At 39.8% G+C, this 21,048-nt stretch overlaps 1 protein-coding gene across 1 annotated transcript; it reads right to left on the bottom strand.

Annotated features, from left to right (window-relative positions):
- Nucleotides 1-12,278: 12,278 nt before the first annotated feature.
- Nucleotides 12,279-13,646, bottom strand: LOC147499807 (uncharacterized). Its single transcript, XM_086563538.1, has one exon. The coding sequence runs from the start codon at nucleotides 13,644-13,646 to the stop codon at nucleotides 12,279-12,281; it is 1,368 nt and encodes a 455-aa protein (XP_086419664.1).
- Nucleotides 13,647-21,048: the final 7,402 nt, after the last annotated feature.

Here is a 21,048-nt window from a genome sequence, read left to right as displayed (position 1 = left end):
CCTGTCCATGAACATAGGAACTATTATGTTTTGGATCATGCTAAACATTTTAGGGGAATGACGTTTTTCTTCTGTGAATGATGCCACTTGTAGCGTCTTCCTTGCTTTAGCCACGGGACGTATGTGTCATGACCTTCCCCGAACCTTGATGTTTAGTTTAGCTCGATCCCATAGCATGAGGCATAAGTACCTTCTTATGCCTATTCTGATTTCCCGTATTTTGCTATGTTTCTTTCCTATTTTTTGTACACATTTCACGGATTGGATTACGGCCGCATTAATTTGACGACCCACCAATAGTATTATTCGATCTTTCCATGCAATGACTTGGCAAGGGTGGAGGATACAACCTCATCGAGGTTGCACCCTACACCCCGTCGGAATCAAGTGGCTCTTAATAGGTTAGCAATAATAGATGATAAATGGCGGAAGCCCGGCAAATTATCATGGCATGGCGGGGATCTAAAGGAACCTCACTTCTTTATGGAAGAAGAGGATGAGGAAGATGATGAGTAATGCGGGAGATAAGGTAAGTTTTCATTCTAGTTAGTGTCCGCTTATGTCCCAAGCAATTTCATTCTTGTTAACCCCATAATGGGTAGAACTTCGTGATAGAGTTGCGTCGGTTTTTATTTCCTATATTAAGACGCGTTCTAACTTTGTTTTGTAGATGTTCCTGAATTTCCACGCGTTTCAATGGTATTTTTCCTACCCTCTTTATTTAAAATACTTTGAGGACAAAGCATGCTTCTTGCGGGGGGCATAGAAACACGTGTAATTAAGGCATCTGTTAGGATATATATATATATATATAATATGCATTTGTTTTCTAGTTAAAATTTAAAAAAATTCAAAAATATAAATAAATAAATTATGCTATACACTTAGGAATAGTGGTATTGTTTTCTTTCTATGCTCTTAACAATCTAGAAATCTCAATGTAGTTTTTTGCATCGAGAATAATTTTTAGAAACTTAGGTTAATATGTAGGTAATAATCTTTGCATCTATCTATAAATATATTACATGAGTATCGATGATTATTAGCGGTAAAGTTTTCAAATCTAGGCTAGAATACTTATTCTACAAATCTGTGAGAATATAGCCTAAAGCCTTATATGAGCGAAACATTTGAGAAATGACACAAGGGAGAAGTAAAATCCGGATAGAGATATCACACGTCCACTTGCTTGATCACTAAACAATATCCTAAGCGAGAATTTAGGCCCTCTTTGGATCGATATAGCCAGAAATTCAAACCTATGAATTATTTTCCGCTAGTCGCCCCTCTGAGCCTTTCTTTAGCCTTTCATAAACCACAAATCCTTTACCCTGTTACAAAACAAAACAAAATAAAAAAAAAAAAAAAAATTAAACCTACCCAATTTAGATAAGTTTGAGAATAGAATGAGGAAGAAAGAAGAAGAGAAAAACCTGTGTAAACAAAATTTAGTTAATTGCTTCAGAAAATAAAGAAAAGAAGTTTCCATCCAAAGAAAAGAAAAAGAAAAATAGAAATAAAATAAAAACTCCAAAAAAAAAAAAAAGTAGAATAAAAGGAGTCAAAAGCCAAAGAAAAAAAAAAAAAATAATTATGGCTAAGGATGGAAACAAAGTGTAGAAGCAAAAGTAAATAACAAGGTTTTATCTAGTTACATAATCTGAAGACTCTATTATCTTAGACTTGTCCTTTTTAAATATCCATTTCTTTCCTTCTTAAACCATCTCCTAATCCCCGCAACACCTAATAAAGACATCTAGCTCAATTAGGAATATGTTAGTGTGATAGTAAGTGGCAGATGTGTTTGATCGACTCCGGCTTCCTTGTTGTCATTGAGATTGTAAGGTAAAGTGTGCCCACCGCATTAATTGGAGTAATAAACTTGAGTGGAAAAATCAGAGTGTTGTATCTTGACTATTATTGTGAGAACCAACTTAAGGACGCTATCCCGAGTTTCAAAAACGAACCTGCTAGGCATTTCATAGTATTACTCATTGTATATATGTTTATTGTAGATGATTGATTATTATGCAGATATTAGCTTAGGTTTTCGACTTGATTACTCTATATGCATTGCTAGTGAGAGGTATAGTTAATTTAGAGCATGAATACGGAAACAATAGTTTTATTTCTTAGTCGATTTGTAGTATAGATGAAGTTTGTGAGTACCTTCTTTGGAAAACTCTCACGAGGCTATAACTTCGTCCACTAGGGAATTCCTAGTGGTTTAAGGCCTTGTTGCATATGGTCAATGCAATCGCGACTCGTGAAACGAGTAGATAGAACTCCATTTTGGTCACTTATTCTAATTTCTCATCTTTGCTTGAGGACAAGCAAAATGCTGTTTGGGGTGGTTTGATAAGAGCCCAAACTGTAGTTTTAACCATGTGTAATGATCATACTTTTAGACCAATTATGTGAGTAATAATTAAGAGTTAATAATCGATTCGTGTTTTATGCATTTCGGGCTTCAAAGTCCATTATGTGCAGAAATGTGCCACTTTAGCGAGATAAAGGAGAAAAGGTCGGTTGCTAAGGAGTTCTGTGATTAAAGGCCAAGATTGAAGAAGACAAAGCCTTTCTAAATCCCGGCCAAAAGCTGAAAAGTCGACGTGGGCAGAAACAACACACAAAGTCAGCAGAACTTCCGAAGGCCGTATCTTTGGACTCCGACCTCGGAATTGGGCCTACCTTATGTCAAAACGACCGGCTCGGAAAGAGCTTTCCAATGGTCTAAGCCTTGACCCAATAAGAGGAGCATAAGTGGACGAAAAGTCTGTTGAAGCCAACTGCAGCTGAAGAGGCCTTTTTGGACTGAAAGAATTGGGTTTTAGGCCGATTCTCTGGCCCAAAACATGGCTCCAAGCCCATGCACGATTTTTGGATCTGAAAGTATAAAAACAAGAGCTTGAATCTTTGTTAATGGTAGTTAGTTAGACCTAAAACTATATAGATAATTCTAGATCTAGATTTAAGTGTTTTTAATTTAGTTTAGCTTCAATTCAGTTCTTGTTTTAGATTAAACTTTTAGAATCAATTGTTCTTAATTAGTTGATAAATACAATAGCTATTTGTCAATTTCGATTCTTGTCATTTATAATTGTTTAGATCTAGTTCCATGTTTAATTAATTACTTTAGAATAAGTAGATTATTAATTTAGTATTTGAATCATTGTTTTATTATTCATTAGATTAAGAAAATAGTGTTCTATATAAGTTAGTTTCATTTCCATTAATTGTTTAATTTCAAGTCGTAGATTCAATTAATTGTCATTATTAATTTAATTCAATTATTGCATTAGTAGTTTTGAATTGGGTTTAAACAAGCAAAGTTTCAATCTTTATATCATGTCTTGCTTGAATTCCATTGGGAATGATAGCGTGATGATTCTCGGCTAAACCTCCATTGAGGGGGTTGAGAAGCCTTGATGAAGCTTGACTCCGATTATCGTAGAGTCGTCATAATTTCCTTTCCAATCTAGAAACGATTAGTTCACCATGAGAATGGGTTTAATCGTTCACATACTAGTTATGAATTGGTAGAAATGCCATGTGTAATTAGGGATCGGGAGTAACCATATTGTTCTCGCAAGGAGAGTTCAATTCGGATTGACGATTCGTCGTTAGTAGGATTAAGTCGAGTTAAGGTGGAATCAATCCCCCTCTAACTCCTTATCATAGAATCAACGTAGCATTTCCATAGTTGTTCTGATAATCGACTAGTTGCATCTTGTGGGTAGTTGCATCGTAGTCTAGTTGCCACTTCGTAAATCTCTCATTAGACTTTAGAGTTAAGAATACTTATACATAGAGAACACAACATATGGAAGGACTAGGAGTGGAACGAATCACTCTACTCCACTATATCTCATAGGATTGAGAGTAGAATCTTTGATAAATATAGGCACATAAGGTAGTTTTAGTTTACTTACATTTTGAGTTTTATCGTTCATTTCGTAGGTAAACTATTCAATTTTATGTTTTATCACAAAGCAATTGAGGTACTTTCCTATAGTAGATAGGTTGAAGAGAATGTACAGTATTGATTGGGTAGCAAAAGCAATGTGTTGGCACTCTACAAACCGATTGAAGGGTGGTGATCGAGTTGGGTCACCCCAGTTGACTCCTCACCGTGGAAACAAATTGATAAAACATACATGTTGTGACCTAATTCTTTTTCTTAGACTTCCTATTTTTTCCTCCCCCTCTCTTTAGGGTTCCCCCCTTCTTTATACTTGGTTCATCCCTTAGTTTGCGCTCTACCCTTCATCTTCTTTCCATCCCTCGGTTTTGATAAACCTACATGTCTTCTCTGACTTCACACACCTGTCTCTCACCTTTTGCGCTATCCCCTCTATTTCTGCCCTGGGCTTGCTGCCTACCCCAGTCCGCGATGACCCATCAGCCCATGGGCTTTTCCAAACCTTTGGGCCCAATCATCCCGAATCGGTCCGTAACAGTTGCCCCTTCTTGGGAGCGTGGACCATGCTGGGCTGCGATGCCAAGAACACCGAAATGCTCTTCAACCAACTGACTTTCTTTGTACTGTAGAAGCCAGGTGTTGATTTTTCTTAGGTTGCTTTGAATCTAGGGACCCGAGCCACCTCCAGTACTTCTTCACTCTAACCTTGCTTCTCTCTTCATTCTTTCTTCCCTTCTCAAACTCCATTAAGTCTCTTTAACCTCTGACCTTTTTCTGCCCCTCTCACCATTTGGTGAACTCTCTTTGTTTGCCGGCGTGGGAATGAAGTTCTTCAAGCCTTCTTAGTTGCTTCAAGGTTAGATCAACTCCTCTTGCTCCTTTTTATTATTTTCATTGTTTTAATTTTGCTTTGTCTATTTCATTTTTATCAAAATATCTCTCTCCAAAACCTCATTCTCCATCACCATCAGCCGTCTTTTTAGTATTGGGCTTTGTATTTGTTAGCCGCCACCTCATTTTTACCCATTTTGTAGTCAATAGGGCTGTCAATTAGCTAGTTCATGGAATATCTTTCACCCCTTTCCCTTTTGTGATAAAATCCATCCACTTCAGAACAATTTGTCCTCGAACCCCCGGCTGCCACCCTTAGACGACCTGATCTCGAGGCTGTTCGTGCAACGTTTGAAATCCCTGATGATGTTGGAGTCGAGTTTGTACCCAAGTTAACTCAATTTCCGCTCTTAGCCCCTTTTCAAAAGGGATGCCTGGTAGCTACAGTTGGCCAAATCGCGGCCGGCTTGCGCTTTCCTTTAACTGACCTTGATCGCGAAGTGTGCAATTTCTATCGTATATCCCCTAGTCAAGGGACTGGCAACTTCTGGAGAGTCTTGTTCGCGGCCAATTTTTACAACAAACATAATTCTACTAAAATTAGTTGTCGGGACCAATCTTCAAATTACTATCTGAAGAGAACCACCAAAGCTAAGGGCGTCGGCTATCACTATTTCTGCTCCCGTTCTGGTAGGAAGTTGTTTATTCTAAATCTCCCTGGCTCTGATAAAGATTGAGAATTATTTCCTTTATATTTGTCTGGCAACTAGAAGTCTGCGGAAGCTGAACCTCGTGTTCGTTTGAATTATTCCAAATTCCGTTTTGGGGGTGAGTTATAACTATACTCCCTTTGTTATTCATAGTTTACCCATATCTTAGTTTGTTGTTCTTAATTCACAGGTTGGTACGCAGACTCCAAAGGCAGACCAGGTGGGATATCTTCATTGCTACAACACATAAGAGATCTAGGGAGTGCTCAGTATCCATTTCTCGGTTTGTCTGCAGATACAGGATATCCTATTCTCTCCGACGATAGTCTATATTGCATTAGGGAGCACAAGCACCCCCTCTATCGTTTTCCATTCCAGTCTGCTGCTTCTCAGTGTGAGGTCCCGCCTGAGCATACAACTAAAACCCATCAAGCTCCACCCCACAAGAAAAGAATAGTGGATAGTGCTTCATGTTCTCACACTGTTTTGTCGGACAACGAACCCCCTTTTGTTCAGAATTTTGCGGCGCTACATGAGTGGGAAGAACACCCGGCCATAGATCCACACCTATCTCAGACTAAGACCATGAAGTTTGCCCCAGTTCCCAAGCTTTTCCCCAGTGTTAACCATGACTCATATAGTGATGATCAAGGGGTCGTCGTGGCCCCAAATTTGGCTAAAAGGCCACAAACTGAAGCTAGCTCCTCTCCGGCTCTACTGGATTCTTCTTGTAGAAGCACGCCTCCCCTTCGGCTTCGCAAAAAGGAGAAATACTTTACAGATAATCGTGGTGGCTATAGAGCTAAAGTTGTCAGTGATGCCCACCCTCTTTCTTCTATCAAATTGCTTACTCGTCCTCTTACTTCTGCAGATTCAGCTTTACAGGACCCTGATGTAGCCTCCGCTATGTTTCACGGGGCACACCTCATAGCTGATTTGACTTATGTCACTGATGGTCTCACTGCGGACCACTGTACTTCTCTCTATCAAAGCCTGGAGCGTGTAAGAATCCTTTAATATTCCTAGTTGGTTAGTTGCATTCCATTCTAGTTTTAGTACGAGATTAGTTCAATTTTCTTATTTCATATATTTATATGTATGAACATGCGATATCAAGATGGATTTAGTACACACATTAAGTGCCAAACTCTTAGGACGGATGCCACTTCGCTTTCCATTTCTTTTTGTAGCATGAGAATTGGCTGTTAGCTAGTTGCTTCACGCTGAAACAGGTGTTGCATGTCAACAATACCCAACACTCAAAAGAGTATTAGTAATAGAATATAACTATGATGCAACTAGTATTTCTTAAAAATATAAACCAAATACTTACGATAGACACTTGTGAACTCCAAGTTGATATCCACTTCAAGTCCAAAGTACTTGTACTGCCTTCATCAATGTCACAGAGCACTTTTCCGTAGTCTGATTTCAGCAAACTCTTTGCAGCACAACTCACCCCATTTTGTTTAAACAACCCTATAGTGTACTGTTACTCATTTCATCACGATCTCCCATCGTTCAAAGACCTTATAATGCTTCCTTAGTAGGAGTATAATTTATAGTATAACCCAATGTGTATATCCGCTATCGTTGGTTCTGACCTCCTTCATTTCATTATACATTTGCGTGGTTTTGCTTGCTATTTATGTTAATTTTGCCTGTAGGCATCTCTAGATTCTCTCCACCTTGTTCATGCTTTCAACCTCTACGCTAGCTAGGGTCAAAGGATGAAGGCAGAGCTCTACGGTGTTGATGGTAAGTCTGGCCTTGCCAAATGTGACCAGCTCCTTGTTGAAAGGGACGCTGCTCGACTCGAGATCGAGACCTTGCACACTGAAAAGGAAAATCTTTTGAAATCTCAAGATAAAGCATTGAAGAAGTGCCTAAAAGATAGAGAGGTTGAACTTCAGGAGCTGTAAAGAGCACACTGCTTTAGCAGTTAAGCAGGTCCGCAAAGAATTAACAGGTCCGAAAAAGTCAGTCCTAGCACCAAGACCCTCTCCTATGGATTCCACTCCGCCATCCCTTGTTTCTACCGAACTTCCTCCAAACTCCTTCGTGATCCCTCAAGAGACATCTGATAACACACTTGCGGACTTGTCCACCGTGATAGATATTGTTCCAGAACCTCTGACCGCAGTCAATGCTATCCAGGAAACCTTGTCCGTGATGAAGACATGCGAAGATGACCCTTGTCCGTGATGGAGACATGCGAAGATGACCCATGTCCGTGATGGAGACATGCGAAGCTGACTCTTGTCCGTGATGCTTATTTTGAATTTTGAGTTTCACTTAGATTGTTTAATTTTGGCCATCGTGTACTTCCTGGTATTCCAGGCACGCCGGTCTCTTTTGCCTGTTTAGGTTTCCACTTTTGAACATATTTAAATGTCTAAGTCTCTTGTTTGCCTATTCTTGTTTCCCCGCTATGCCCCCTAGTTTTTGTGCGGTTTCTATATGTATGAAACCGATGAAAACTATGTCATCTATATTTTGTTATTTCTTGCTTTGCTTAATATTAGGCTCATTGTGAAGCCCCTTCGATGCACCTAACACTTAGGATGTTCTTGGATCCAAGTGAAATCAGAACTTGCTGCAAAAATTTAGCATCACAGCTATCACAAAGGTTGGAGACTCAGCCTTGGTTTCCACATTTGGCAGTTAGATAACTATCTGTACGCCACATATAATTTAATTAAGACGTAGTTATCAGAGATTGGAGCTAAAGAAAATACAACAGAATTCATACCGTGAACCTACTTTGTTTCGTGATGCATATTCATTTTATGACTTTAACATTATATCTATCCCTTTCGTGCTTCTTTTACACATACATTGCAACACTATCTCTTTGACCCATTTTGCATTCCAACTCTTCATGGACTCGTACTACTTGTTTATATTCTTACACCAATGCCGAGTCTGGGGACAACTAATATCTGCCCCCAGTTGTGTTTTGGACCGGTTAGCCATACCTTGTCCGGGACAACTAATATCTGCCCCAGTTTTGTTTTGGACAGGTATGCCATACCGTGTCCGGGACAACTAATATCTGCCCCAATTTTGTTTTGGACTAGTTTGCCATACCATGTCCGGGACAACTAATATCTGCCCCAGTTGTGTTTTGAACCGGTCTGCCATACCGTGTCCGGGACAACTAATATCTGCCTCAGTCTTGTTTTGGACTGGTTCGCCACATCGAGTCTGGGACAACTAATATCTGCCCCTATTTTGTTTTGGACTGGTTTGCCATACCGTGTCCGGGACAACTAATATCTACCCCAGTTCTAATAACCGATTTACAATACCATAATATCATTTTTCTTATATCTCCTTTGCAATACACCATATCACTTTTCCGATAATCAACATTGAACATCCTATATATATCGATGTATCTAGATAATATGTACATGTCCAGGTCACAGACTTCTTTCAAGGAGGTACTACCATCCATTACATATAAAACTTTTTCAATAACCTTATGTTCCACAATTTGTCTATCTCTAGTCCATTGGGATACTTCATCTTGTAAGTTCCATTGGGACCTATACCAATGACGAGGTACGACCCCTCCCAATTCGGTCCTAACTTCCCATCCTTCGACTCCTTGGTGTTCCCCATTACTCTTCGCAGCACCATGTCCCCCACTATGAATTTTCGTTCCATTGTGTGTTTGTTGTATCTTTTCTGGATCCTTCTATGATAGTTTATCAATTTCATTCGAGCTACCGCCCTGACTTCTTCAGCCAAGACCAGATCTTTTTGAATTATAACTTCATTAAGGCCTGACTCCACCACTTTCAATTTGGTGGTCGAGGCGATCATTTCAGGTGGTATAATTGCCTCCATACCATATGACAGCACGAACGGTGATTCTTCAGTTGAACTCTGCGGTGTTGTCCTATACGCCCAGAGTACACTATACAGGTCGTCTGCCCATTGTCCTTTCCTATCTTCCAATTTGCGTTTCAAATTGTCCAAGATACACTTGTTAGAAGCTTCTGCTTGTCCATTACCTTCTGGGTTTCTGGGTGTTGAAAAACCTTGTTTGATTCCGTAAGATTGAAGAAAAGCTTTGACTTTAGATCCACGGAACTAGCTACCATTATCAGCTATAACCTTATATGGTAGGCTGAATCTGCACACAATGTTTTCCCATAAGAACTTTATCACATGTTGCTCCTTAACTTGTTGTAGGGCCACCGCTTCAACCCATTTTGTAAAATAGTCAGTGGCGACCAACATGAAACGCCTTTTCCCCGGTGCCATAGGCATTGGTCCGACAACATCCATCCCCCACATTGCAAAAGGCCACGGACTGAAAATGTTATGCAGAGGCTCTGTTGGAGTGAAAATTAGTTTTGCATGCATTTGACACTTGACACACTTCTGGGAGTATGTCGTAGAATCTCTTTTCATGTGTGGCCAATAGTACCCTTGACTTAAAAGACGATGCACGATGGTTCTTCCTGCGGAGTGACTACCACATTCTCCTTCGTGAAACTTAGCCAAAATGTCGTTGGCTTGCTTTGGGTTTAGGCATCGAAGCAACGGTCCTCCAGAATTTTTCCTATACAAATCCCCATCCACCATAGTGTATCTTCTAGTGGTTTGTTCCAGTCTCCTTTTTTCTTTTGGGTCTTCTATTTCTCTTCCTTCCAAGAAGCCTTTCATTTCATCTGACCAGTCCTTAGGCTCTACATCATTTTGCATCACTGCTGCCACTTCATGCCAGGTTCTCGGATGTTTCCTGTATTGAACATCAATTGTTCTGCCTTCTGTCCCTTCTATCATTGCTGCGACATAAGCCAGCACATCCACGTGTCTGTTCTCTCCTCTGTTCAAATGCACAAACTTGATTGATTGGAACCTCGCTGCCGCCATGTTCAACTCATGTAAATATTTAACCATCCGCGGACATCTAGCTGTGAACCCTCCATTGACTTGGCAAACTACCAAATTTGAATCTGTATAGACTGTTAACTCCGTGACTCCCGCCTTCTCTACCAACTCCAATCCTGCTAATACTACCTCGTACTCTGTTTCATTGTTAGATGCATTGAATCCAACTTTCATAGAAAGCTCTAACCTTGTGTTCTCTGGAGTAACAAGCACCACGCCAACTCCACTCCCAGTATCATCAGATGATCCATTCGTGAACACCCTCTAGCCATTCTTTTTGTTCCACAGGTCATTTTCGTCTGTGGCCTCTATGGCTTCAGCTTCGATTTCCATGTCCGCACCCCACGTTGGATCCTCCGCGGGGAATTCTGCTAGAAATTCTGCCACTGCTTGAGCTTTTTCCGCGGTCCTAGCTTGGTATTCTATCTCATATGGACCCAACAAAATAGCCCACTTGAGCATTCTCCCTAATTTTTCTGCTTTCAGAACCTGCTTTAAAGGCAAATTAGTCATGACAATAACCGAATGAGATTCAGAATAAGGTTTTAGTTTTAGTGCGGAGAATACTAGCGCCAGAGCAAATCTCTCTATCCTGCTGTATCTTGTCTCTGCATCTAACAATGTTTTACTTTGAAAGTATACCAGATACTCTACTCCGTTCTCTAGACGAACCAACATAGAGCTGATTGCAAATTCTGACACCGCGAGGTACAAATATAGCTTTTCACCTGGGTATGGCCTAGAAAGTATTGGTGCTTGTCCCATATACTTCTTGAGTTCTTGGAAGGCTCGTTCACATTCCTCTGTCCATTCGAAGTCAGTCGTCTTCTTAAGCAATTGATACAAAGGCTTGCATTTGTTAGACGATTTTAAAATGAATATGTTCAATGCTGTTATTCTTCCCGCCAATACCTGCACATCTTTCTTAGTCCGCGGTGATGGCATATTGTCCAAAGATCTAATATGTTCTGGATTGGCTTCGATTCCCCTATCAGTAACTATATAGCCCAAAAATTCCCAGACGACACCCCAAATGTGCATTTTTCCGGATTCAACTTCATTCTGTGCTTCCTCAATATCCCAAAAGTTTCCTCCAGACCTTTCATGTGTTCTTCTTCCGTCATGCTTTTTTCTACCATATCGTCGATGTAAACTTCCATCCTTTTTCTTATCTTGTTCGCGAACATTTTTTTCCCCAACCTTTGAAATGTTGCACCTACATTCTTAAGACTAAAGGGCATCCGAGTATAACAATAAGTCCCTCCATTAACGACAAATCCGGTCTTAATCTGATCTGGTTCATACATCTCCACTTGGTTGTACCCCATGGAAGCATCAAGAAATGAGAATATTTTGAACCCGGCTGTTCGGTCCACCAACTCGTTCACTTTGGGCATCGGATAACTGTCTTTTGGGCATTCTCTATTAACATCTGTGAAGTCCACGCACATGCGCACCTTGCCATTCTTCTTTGGTACTGCTACAATATTGGAGAGCCAAGTGGGGTACACATTGTCTTTTATGATTCCTGCCCTTAGTAATTTTCCAATCTCTTCTTTAATACTATCTTCATACTGTGGGCGCACACTTTGTGGCCTCTGTTTCACTGGCCTTGTATCTTCATTCATGTTCAACCGATGACATGCAATCTCTGGGTCTATTCCGGATATCTCCTCCACAGACCAAGCAAACACATCCTTGTTCCTGCTAAAAAATTCTATCAACTCTTTTTTCCATGCCTCTGGTAACAACGATCCTACACCCGTAAGTTTCTCCTCCTCCATTTCTCCCAAGTTAACCATTTATACCTTTTCCATTGTCTTGGACTCTGTCCACGGTATAGGTGTGTCCGTGGACAGACCTATCTGTAATTGCTATGCTTTCCTTGGGTGTTACGGACCTTCCGGTCATGCACTTCCTTTCAATATATCTTTTACTGTGGCAAAATGACTTGATTGTGCCGCAAACTGATCTCCCCTGATCTCATACGTCCCATTTGACGAAGGAAACCTTATGACTTGATAATAAGTGGATGGGACAACTTTCATCGCATGAATCCATTTGCGTCCCAAAATCATATTATACTGGGACCCAGAGTCCACTACCATGAATGTGGTTATGACTGTGACTGGGCCTACAGATACAGACAATTCTATTTCTCCTATGGGTTCAGTCATACTCCCATTAAAACCAAACAAATTATTTCTAGCTCGTTTCAAGGCTGGTATCTCTATATGCATTTCATCTAGGGCAGAACGGAACAATAAATCTACTGAACTACCACAATCAATTAAAATTCTTTTAGTAAGATAGTTACCTACTACCAGAGTTACCACTAATGCATCATCATGAGGAAGGTTGACCCTCTCCCTATCCTCCTTTGTGAACGCTATGTTGTTGTAGCCGGTCGGACTCTGCGGTATAGCTCTTGGCATCAAGTTCACCTCGTACACCTGCTGTAACTGAATTGTCCGCCTTACCTTGTCTCTTTGACCATTCTGAGTCGGTACTTCACCGCTATAAATGACATTGATAGTTCCCATAATTCTGCAATCTTCAGGTATCCTACCCTCTTCTTTGTTGTCCGCGACAAACTCCCTTAAGTGACCTTCATCAATCATCTTCTGCACCAACCACCTCAAAGCATAACATTCGTTGGTGCTGTGGTTTCGTAACTGATGATGTTGGCAATAAGGCTTGTTCGCCCTCTCCTCTGGGTAATTCCGCGGTGGTATGTAATCCTGTCGATCTCTTATCACCCTAAAGATTTCCTCCAAAGGCTTGTCAACCGTGTATATACCTTTTCTTGATATGGCTTTCTGCCTTTCTTCCCTCCGTTCTCTTTCCCTAGGCCGATCCCTTGTACCCCTTTCCCTTGTAGTCCACTTTGCCTCTCCTTTCATCATCTTTCTCCACTGTACTGGCTTTTTAGTAGACCGCGGTATATAATCCTCACACCTTATATACTTCTCCAATCTAGGATACAGTTCCGCCAAGCTAGATATCACCTCTTCATTTTTTACTATGGACATGTGTACTTTACTTTCTTGGCGAACTCCATTCCTAAAAGCTATCACTGCAGTTTTCTCATCTAAATTCTCCACTTTCATGGCCTCCGCGTTAAACCTGGACACAATTTTCCTTAACGATTCTCCATCTTCTTGTTTCATATAAAACAGTGCGGACATGTCCACCGCTATTTTCTTTTGATGAATGTAATGAGTGACGAATGCCTTTTCTAGTTCACTGAACTTCTCTATACTTCCAGCTGGCATCCGATAAAACCAATCGGAAGCTCCTTCTTTCAAACTTGCCGGAAAAAGCATACACCATAAACCATTAAACTTATCTTCTTGCCATAAAGCTAACTGTTGGCGAAAATGTTGTATGTGATGCACCGGGTCTCCCTTTCCATCAAATCTATCAATCTGGGTTATGTGAACCGCCTTGGTACCTCCGTTGACCTCACCGCCGCCGCCAATGGGTTGTGACTGAGCGCCGCTATTACCTAGTTTGTCGTTCCTATGCTATCCTGCTGCACTGGTCGGATGGCTTCCCTTTCCCTTTCAAACATGTGTTGAACTTGTTGTAATGTGACTCCATCTGCTATTCCACCGCCTTCCATTTGTGGATCTAGCTCTACTCCCTTCCCTATTCCATCTAACGACTACACAGGTTCCCCATCTGAGCTTTCTTTATCAGATTCATCTTCTATGATATTTTCCTCTCTTCTTGTTTCTTCCGCTTCCCTCTCTCTTCTAAACTTTCCATTATCTTCCCTCAGCCTACCCATCTCTACCTCCATCTCTCTCATTCTCTCCACCGCCGTCAGATCTGTTTCTCCTCCTACCTCCTCTACTTGATTGACCACTCCTATACCATTTGCTTCCCCGACCTCCGTTTCTGTCTCCACTCTTGCTTTTCTTTTCAATGGTGCCATCTCTTCTCCTAGAACCGTGGTTTTTAACCGGTGTGGTCGTCAGTTCAGTCCCCACAGACGATGCCAATTGTTGTGACCTAATTCTTTTTCTTAGACTTCCTATTTTTTCCTCCCCCTCTCTTTAGGGTTCCTTCCCTTCTTTATACTTGGTTCATCCCCTAGTCTGCGCTCTACCCTTCATCTTCTTTCCATCCCTCGGTTCTGATAAACCCACGTGTCTTTTCTGACTTCGCACACCTGTCTCTCACCTTTTGCGATATCCCCTCTATTTCTGCCCTAGGCTTGCTGCTTACCCTAGTCCGCGATGACCCATCAGCTCATGGGCTTTTCCAAACCTTTGGGCCTAATCATCCGGAATCGGTCCGTAACAATTCCCAAGTTTCTTTTCAGAGCCTCATAACGTTTGATTGGGTCTTTCTACTGATGGGTTCAATCTGTTTGGAATGCAAAGCACTTCACATAGTTCATGGCCAATAATGTGTCACATACAACCTCCCCCCTTGGCTATGTATGAAACCGCAATTCACTATGCTTGCACTGCTTATTGAGGGTCCAAGACAGCCTGGAAAAGATATTGATGTTTACTTGCAGCCATTGGTTGTTGAGTTGCAGTCTTTGTGGGATACCAAAATGTTAGTTAAAGATGCTAATAAGGGAGATGTGTTCAACATGCGTCAGTGTTATTATGGACAATTTATGACCTCCCTGCATATGGAAACATCTCTGGTTATAAAATTAAGGGGAGATTTGCTTACCCCCCTTGTGGTCCTCATACTTCCACTTTGAGACTCATTCATGGGAGGAAAAATGTTTATCTTAACACAAGGCGATTTCTAGGGAAATCAGATAATCCAAGCAGGTTTGATATGAGAGAATCGACTTTCAACAAGAAAGAAGAACGTCGGGCACTACCAAACAGATTGTCTGGTAAGGAGGTTAAAGAGCTGACCGATCGAGCATCTTAAAGTGAAATGTGGAAAACTTAAGATAGGGAAAGGGAAGGGTGATGATTATGAGGAGGAATATGATACCAGTGACTCTTGTTTCTACAAGCAGTCAATATTTTTGAAGGAGCTAGACTATGTGGAGGGGCTTCCCATATTTCATAACCTTGATATAATGCACATTGAGAAGAACATATGTGAAATACTTCTTGCTATGATGTTGGACATAATAAAAACCAAAGATGACATTAATGCATGCAAAGACTTGGAGCTCTTATGGCTTAAAAAGAAGTATTGGTTGACTGAAAATGCTCGTCAGAAGAAACATGGGGTTTTGTGTTTGTTATCTAAGAAGAAGAAGTTGTTTTTTACCACTTTTAAGGAATATGCATGTTCTGGTTGGTTTTAGTAGTAATTGGAGGATTATCGCCAATGAGGGATCGTCTATGGAGCTGAAAGGGATGAAGTCTCATGATTATCACATTTTAATGCAACATTTGCTCCCAATATTAATCCAACATCCATATAAAGATAGTAAAGAGGCTCGAAATGTTCTACTAAGTTTCTGTACTATACCTTTTTCCGTGCTCTATGCTTCGAGGAGAATTGATGTTGAGTTGCTGGCTATACTTGAGATGGGTATGGTCCGAACTCTATATGAGCTTGAGAAGATGCACCCCTTCGTTGTTTGTCATAATGATGCATCTACCTATTCATTTGGCATATGAGGTCCATGTTTTGGGACATGTGTTCTACCGGTGGATTTATGTTTTCAAAAGGTACAATCATTTTTATTTTTTATAAATAGTTAGAATTTATTTTACAGAATCTTCCTAATTTATTTTAGCACTCAAAGGTTAATGAAAACCTACAAGTACTCTGTCACGAACAAAACATGTCCAGTAGGTTGCATTGCAGAGAGATATTTGAAGGAGAAATCAATGACATATTGTGGAGGATATGAAGGAGGGGTGGCATCCTTTAAAAACTAGATGAATGCACCGAGGGTTCTATGGTAACAATACCTCCAGGTTTGATTCTTAATGTTAATGAGGAAGACGAAATTGGTCCTCTTGGTCCTCAGAAACGTTATCTTCTAGAAGGTGTTAAGTGGGAACAAGCACGACAATGGATATTGAAAAGCCACCCCAAGTATGATATGTGGCAAAAGTTTGTATTTTTAGTGTTGTTACATTGTGGATGTGATTTTCAATTCCATGTTTTAATTTTGTGTTGTTTTGTTTTAGGGAGTACAATAGCTTCCTCGAAATATGTAGGAGGACCATGGGTAGAAGGTCAGGTTAGTACAAAGTACCTGAAAAAGATGAGTTCATGCCATGGCTGGGGAGACAACTTGACGCTCAAAACCCGAAAGATTATGAGCTCATACAAATAGCAAGGGGACCAACACGAGAGGCTAGAACTTACGATAAGTACACAGTGAATGGGTTTTTATTTGTCACCAAGGATTACGAAATGACTAAACGAAATCAGAACAGAGGAGTTTCTACCAAGTACCTAACTACCTTTCACTCGAGTGCTAATGATAATAATCTAATAGATGGGTCTACTGAATACTATGGTGTTATTAGAAAAATCATTTAATTGGAGTACCGGAGTATTGACTATGAACCAGTTATATTCAAGTGTGACTAGGTTAAGCTCTAACATGGTGTGAAGGTCGATAATGTATCAAAGTTGTTGTTGGTCAATTTGTTCAATATATATGAGTTTTCCCAAAGGAGTGACAAACCATTTATTCCTGCTGAACACGTATCACAAGTCTTCTATTCTCAAGACGCAGTGAATCTTGATTGGCATGCGGTGATTGAGGTTCCAAGAAAGGTATACTCTGATCTAGATGCAACAAGATTGGTGTCGGAAGATGTAGTTATGGATGAATCCTTCGCAGGGCTAGTGAATCAAGAACCAATTAGAATGGAAGACGAAGTGATATTTAATGGCCAAGAAAACATGGTTGAGGCTATTGAAGTTCCTAGGCGAAGGAAAAGACTTAGAAAGAAGTGAATGTATCTATATATTGGAACTTAAAATAAGTATCTATTTTTTGAACTTTTTCCTTGACATATGCATGTTTTTTATTTGATGTATTGCATGTCCATTTTAACTATGTAAGGACATCTATTCAATTTTAAACTTCTTGACTTGCAGCCCGCATAAAGCATTTGACCTGCTGAAAGCATCTTCAGATGCATGATTTATATTATTAGCTATTGTGGCATTGTCTGGTGTACATCCCATGTGTGATTATTTGTTTTATAATGCATTTTTTTTTAAGATAAGGTAATTTACAATGGTTAGCAACACATCACATATATGGTTCAGTTCCACTTCACGAGTCCCCAGGGGCAGATAATGTGTTATTTACAAGGATATTACTATACTTTAAAGTTCATTGCCATCAAAGTTGTGCCTATATGCTTTTTTTTTTCTCCTTTTGGTCATCAACTCTTGAGACAAGTTATTAGCGTATTAGCATCCTGCCATCCTCAAGAATGAAATGTTTATTGAAATTTTGCAACCTTATTTGTTGACATTAGGCTACATAACATTTTGCTTCTCTGACTTTCACCCATTTTATGATTAGGTATGTTTGCCACTTCATGGCGAAGGTCGGGTAATACCTATACGTACGACTTTCGAAAAGGTTGAAATCGGGTGAGAAAATTGTTCTTCGACTAACTGAAGACACCTTGCAGCCTTGCTCCCCTAAACAGGGTGTACATAACTTGTCTAGTGAAATTACTACGCTTGTTAATTTAAGCGCGAGATCCCGATTTATTATAAATCCTCTCTAGATATGATCATAGATTGTGTTGAGAATGATATCTTCCCTTATAAAACCATAATTGATAGTTTGAATACCCGGAGTTGGTATGTTTATCTTTCAATAGGATAAGATTGGTGCACATTTGGCCTCCAATCCTCAATCAGATCCGACTTGTGATGCTGTGGCGAAGGTTTAATTTGAAATTATTTTTTTGTTATTTCAAAAGGTAAATTAGTCTAGAATATTAGTTATAAGCATAAATTAAATTATGTCAATTAAATAGGTTCTTGGCAAGGATGGTAGAGGATGCATGCGGCTGATGGGATCGGGTTAACTGCTCCAAATCAAAATTGAAGAACTCATCTCCTTATGTCAATAGGAATCAGAAACAAGTGAAGGCGTCTTCAGACTTAGCCACCTTGTTTGAAAAAAGAAACTTGACACCGTATGATACCAATCAAGCCTAGTAGCCCTAATTGACCATCTTCAATTCCCATGGACCATCTTCCTCTTTTGGATTCTTTTCACATAATGCAGTTTCCAATGTATGTAATCTATTTAATCTTTTTTATGTTCTTAATGAAACACCCAGACTCGATCGACTAGTAATGTTTCTTGCACTGTTTTGTTTTCTAGGAAAACAATTACATTGATGCTGAAGTGGATGTTAGAGCTCATTGGCCCTTTGAGAAAAGTTGCATCTGGGAGGGTGATAAATGTTGATTCGGGACATAAAATTGGTAGAAGAACCATAGGGGAGGGCAATTTCCTAGTATGCATTGAAGCTATTATCGAAATCTTATGTGAGATTCTTTAACCATATAACCACTTTCGAACCCTTGGACAAATTGGGCAGGGAAATGTTATATGGCCTAAAGTGTTTCTCAATTTTTTCCCTCTCGTTGTTAGGAAGCAAACTTGTTTTAGTTTTAACTTTTATTAGACGTGCAAGCTTCATTTTGAGTTCCATGTAAGCTTAAGGTATTTTATTAGACATGTAAGCTTCATTTTGTACAGACTTTGTCTTTCTATGGATAATTTTGTTAGATTGAATAGTTTATCTTATTAATCTATTTATTTATTTATTTTTTATTGTGGAACTTGCATATGTATGTATGTATATGTGTTTGATATTTAGGTGATGAACTCTACTTAACTCTACTAACCACTTTCTAACTCTGCCAATGCAAATTTATTTGCATTGTTGATCCCAAGCCCGAATAAAGGAGGAGGGAAAAGGGTGGCGACTTGAAGGTTTGTTGAAACATAGGTATGTGCTATTCTACTTTGAAATATTTTTACGTACATCTCACTCTTTTTAAAATTACAAGTTCACTAAGTAAAGTTTGGTTGGCATCAAGGTGGTGGATTACAACGATATTGAGGATTACTGGATGCACTGTTGCATGAAGTGGAAGCTATGGGAGGAAGCAGAAGCTATGTGTTACTGGTTACTTTGGTACAGTAAGTTTGCATCATTCCCCTAGTATCTCTCCCTCGATCTCCTCCTCTAACTCAAAGCTGTGGTATTTGCTTCATTATAGGGGAAAAGTTATGGCTGGATGAGTGGGAAAGTGCAGAAGAGTCAGAAAAGTGGCAGAGTTATAGCTTTTTGGGACAAATTAACCTAAGATATGCTGTTTTTTCATTTTAATTTAGTTTATACTCTTCTCGAATGACTTAGTGACTTACACTGAGGTTTTTTTTTTTTTTTTTTTTGAAGTGGAAATTTTATTGATACTGATGAGGAATTTTACAAATAATTAGGACAAGCGTGTAACAAAGCTGCGCCGCAGCCGCAAGTCCTTTTTGAATAGCAAATCCTATTTTTCTAAAAACAAACTCGTTAAAACCAGCTGTCATAACGTTACTGTTCATAACTTTTTGAAGTCTCTTGAGAAGCTCAACAGACTGTTGTTCCAAGAAACCAAAAGTGTCGAAACTAAATGAAATGAAACAATGCTGGTTAGCCGTGCAAGCTTCCTCATACTTTTCTATCTTCCCTGTCGCTGTTCTCTTAGCTGCTTCTCCCACCTCAAAGACTCTATTCCCAAGCCCCACCAACGGAGAGGCACCAGTTACATCAACACATGCATGTCTCCCCTCAGACCAACTTTATATCAACACATCCGCAGGCCGAAGTGTAGATCTTCCCTCATTCGGATCAGTGAGAAAATTCACGGGAGCCTCCTTCTTCACTTGTACCCTAGACCTCCAAAATGCATCACATAAAATATCTCTGACATGATCATGTCGGTATTTGAAACCTGTAAAATGTCTATAATGTGCTGCATGGTCCCCGAAAGCATCTAGTCTACTATTTTTGCAAACAGGGCATAGACCACCATCAGAGTACAAAGGAATCATGAGACGGTACCAGAGAATAGAACGATACTCCCCCGACGACATACGTTGTCTAAGTCCTTCCATCGGAATAGCAAGTAGAAAATCCTTTGCGTGTTCTGACTGTAAGCATCCAATGACTGCTTTTTGACAAGCAGATAACACAAACTCCCTCTCAAGACTAGCAACAATCTTACCATATAACGCTTTTGCCAAAACTTTTTGTGGTTTTGAGGGGACGGTAGCATTCACAACCATAGAACTGAGGTCAAAATCGGGTAGACAAAGACTCAATGCACTGCTAGTAACATCAAGAATCTCATCTAAAAGCACTGGCCCACAACTCCTAAGAATGTGATTCTAAAGCTCAGAAGTTTGACAACGGGAGGCCACAAACGGAAAAGATAGAGTGGCAAAACTTTTTTTTTTCAATAAATGAGGTGAAAGATAGAGAATTTGTGGAGAGCTCTAGTGAATGAGGTGAAAGATAGAGAATAATATGTATTGTACTTGAGAATATGGATAGTAATTAGAAATAACAGTTGTTAACCGCTCTAATTACCTGAGTTTACCATGCATTTATTAATGATTGGTGTATAAAATATCTCATATTATTACTCGTCTATGTTCTTGTTTTGGAAAGTGTTTACATAGTACAT

The sequence above is a fragment of the Coptis chinensis genome, chromosome 5, assembly GCF_015680905.1.
Source record: "Coptis chinensis isolate HL-2020 chromosome 5, ASM1568090v1, whole genome shotgun sequence".
Taxonomy (NCBI): Eukaryota; Viridiplantae; Streptophyta; class Magnoliopsida; order Ranunculales; family Ranunculaceae; genus Coptis; species Coptis chinensis.
The sequence above is the reverse complement of the archived record's forward strand: the minus strand, read 5'-3'. Positions and strand labels throughout refer to the sequence as shown.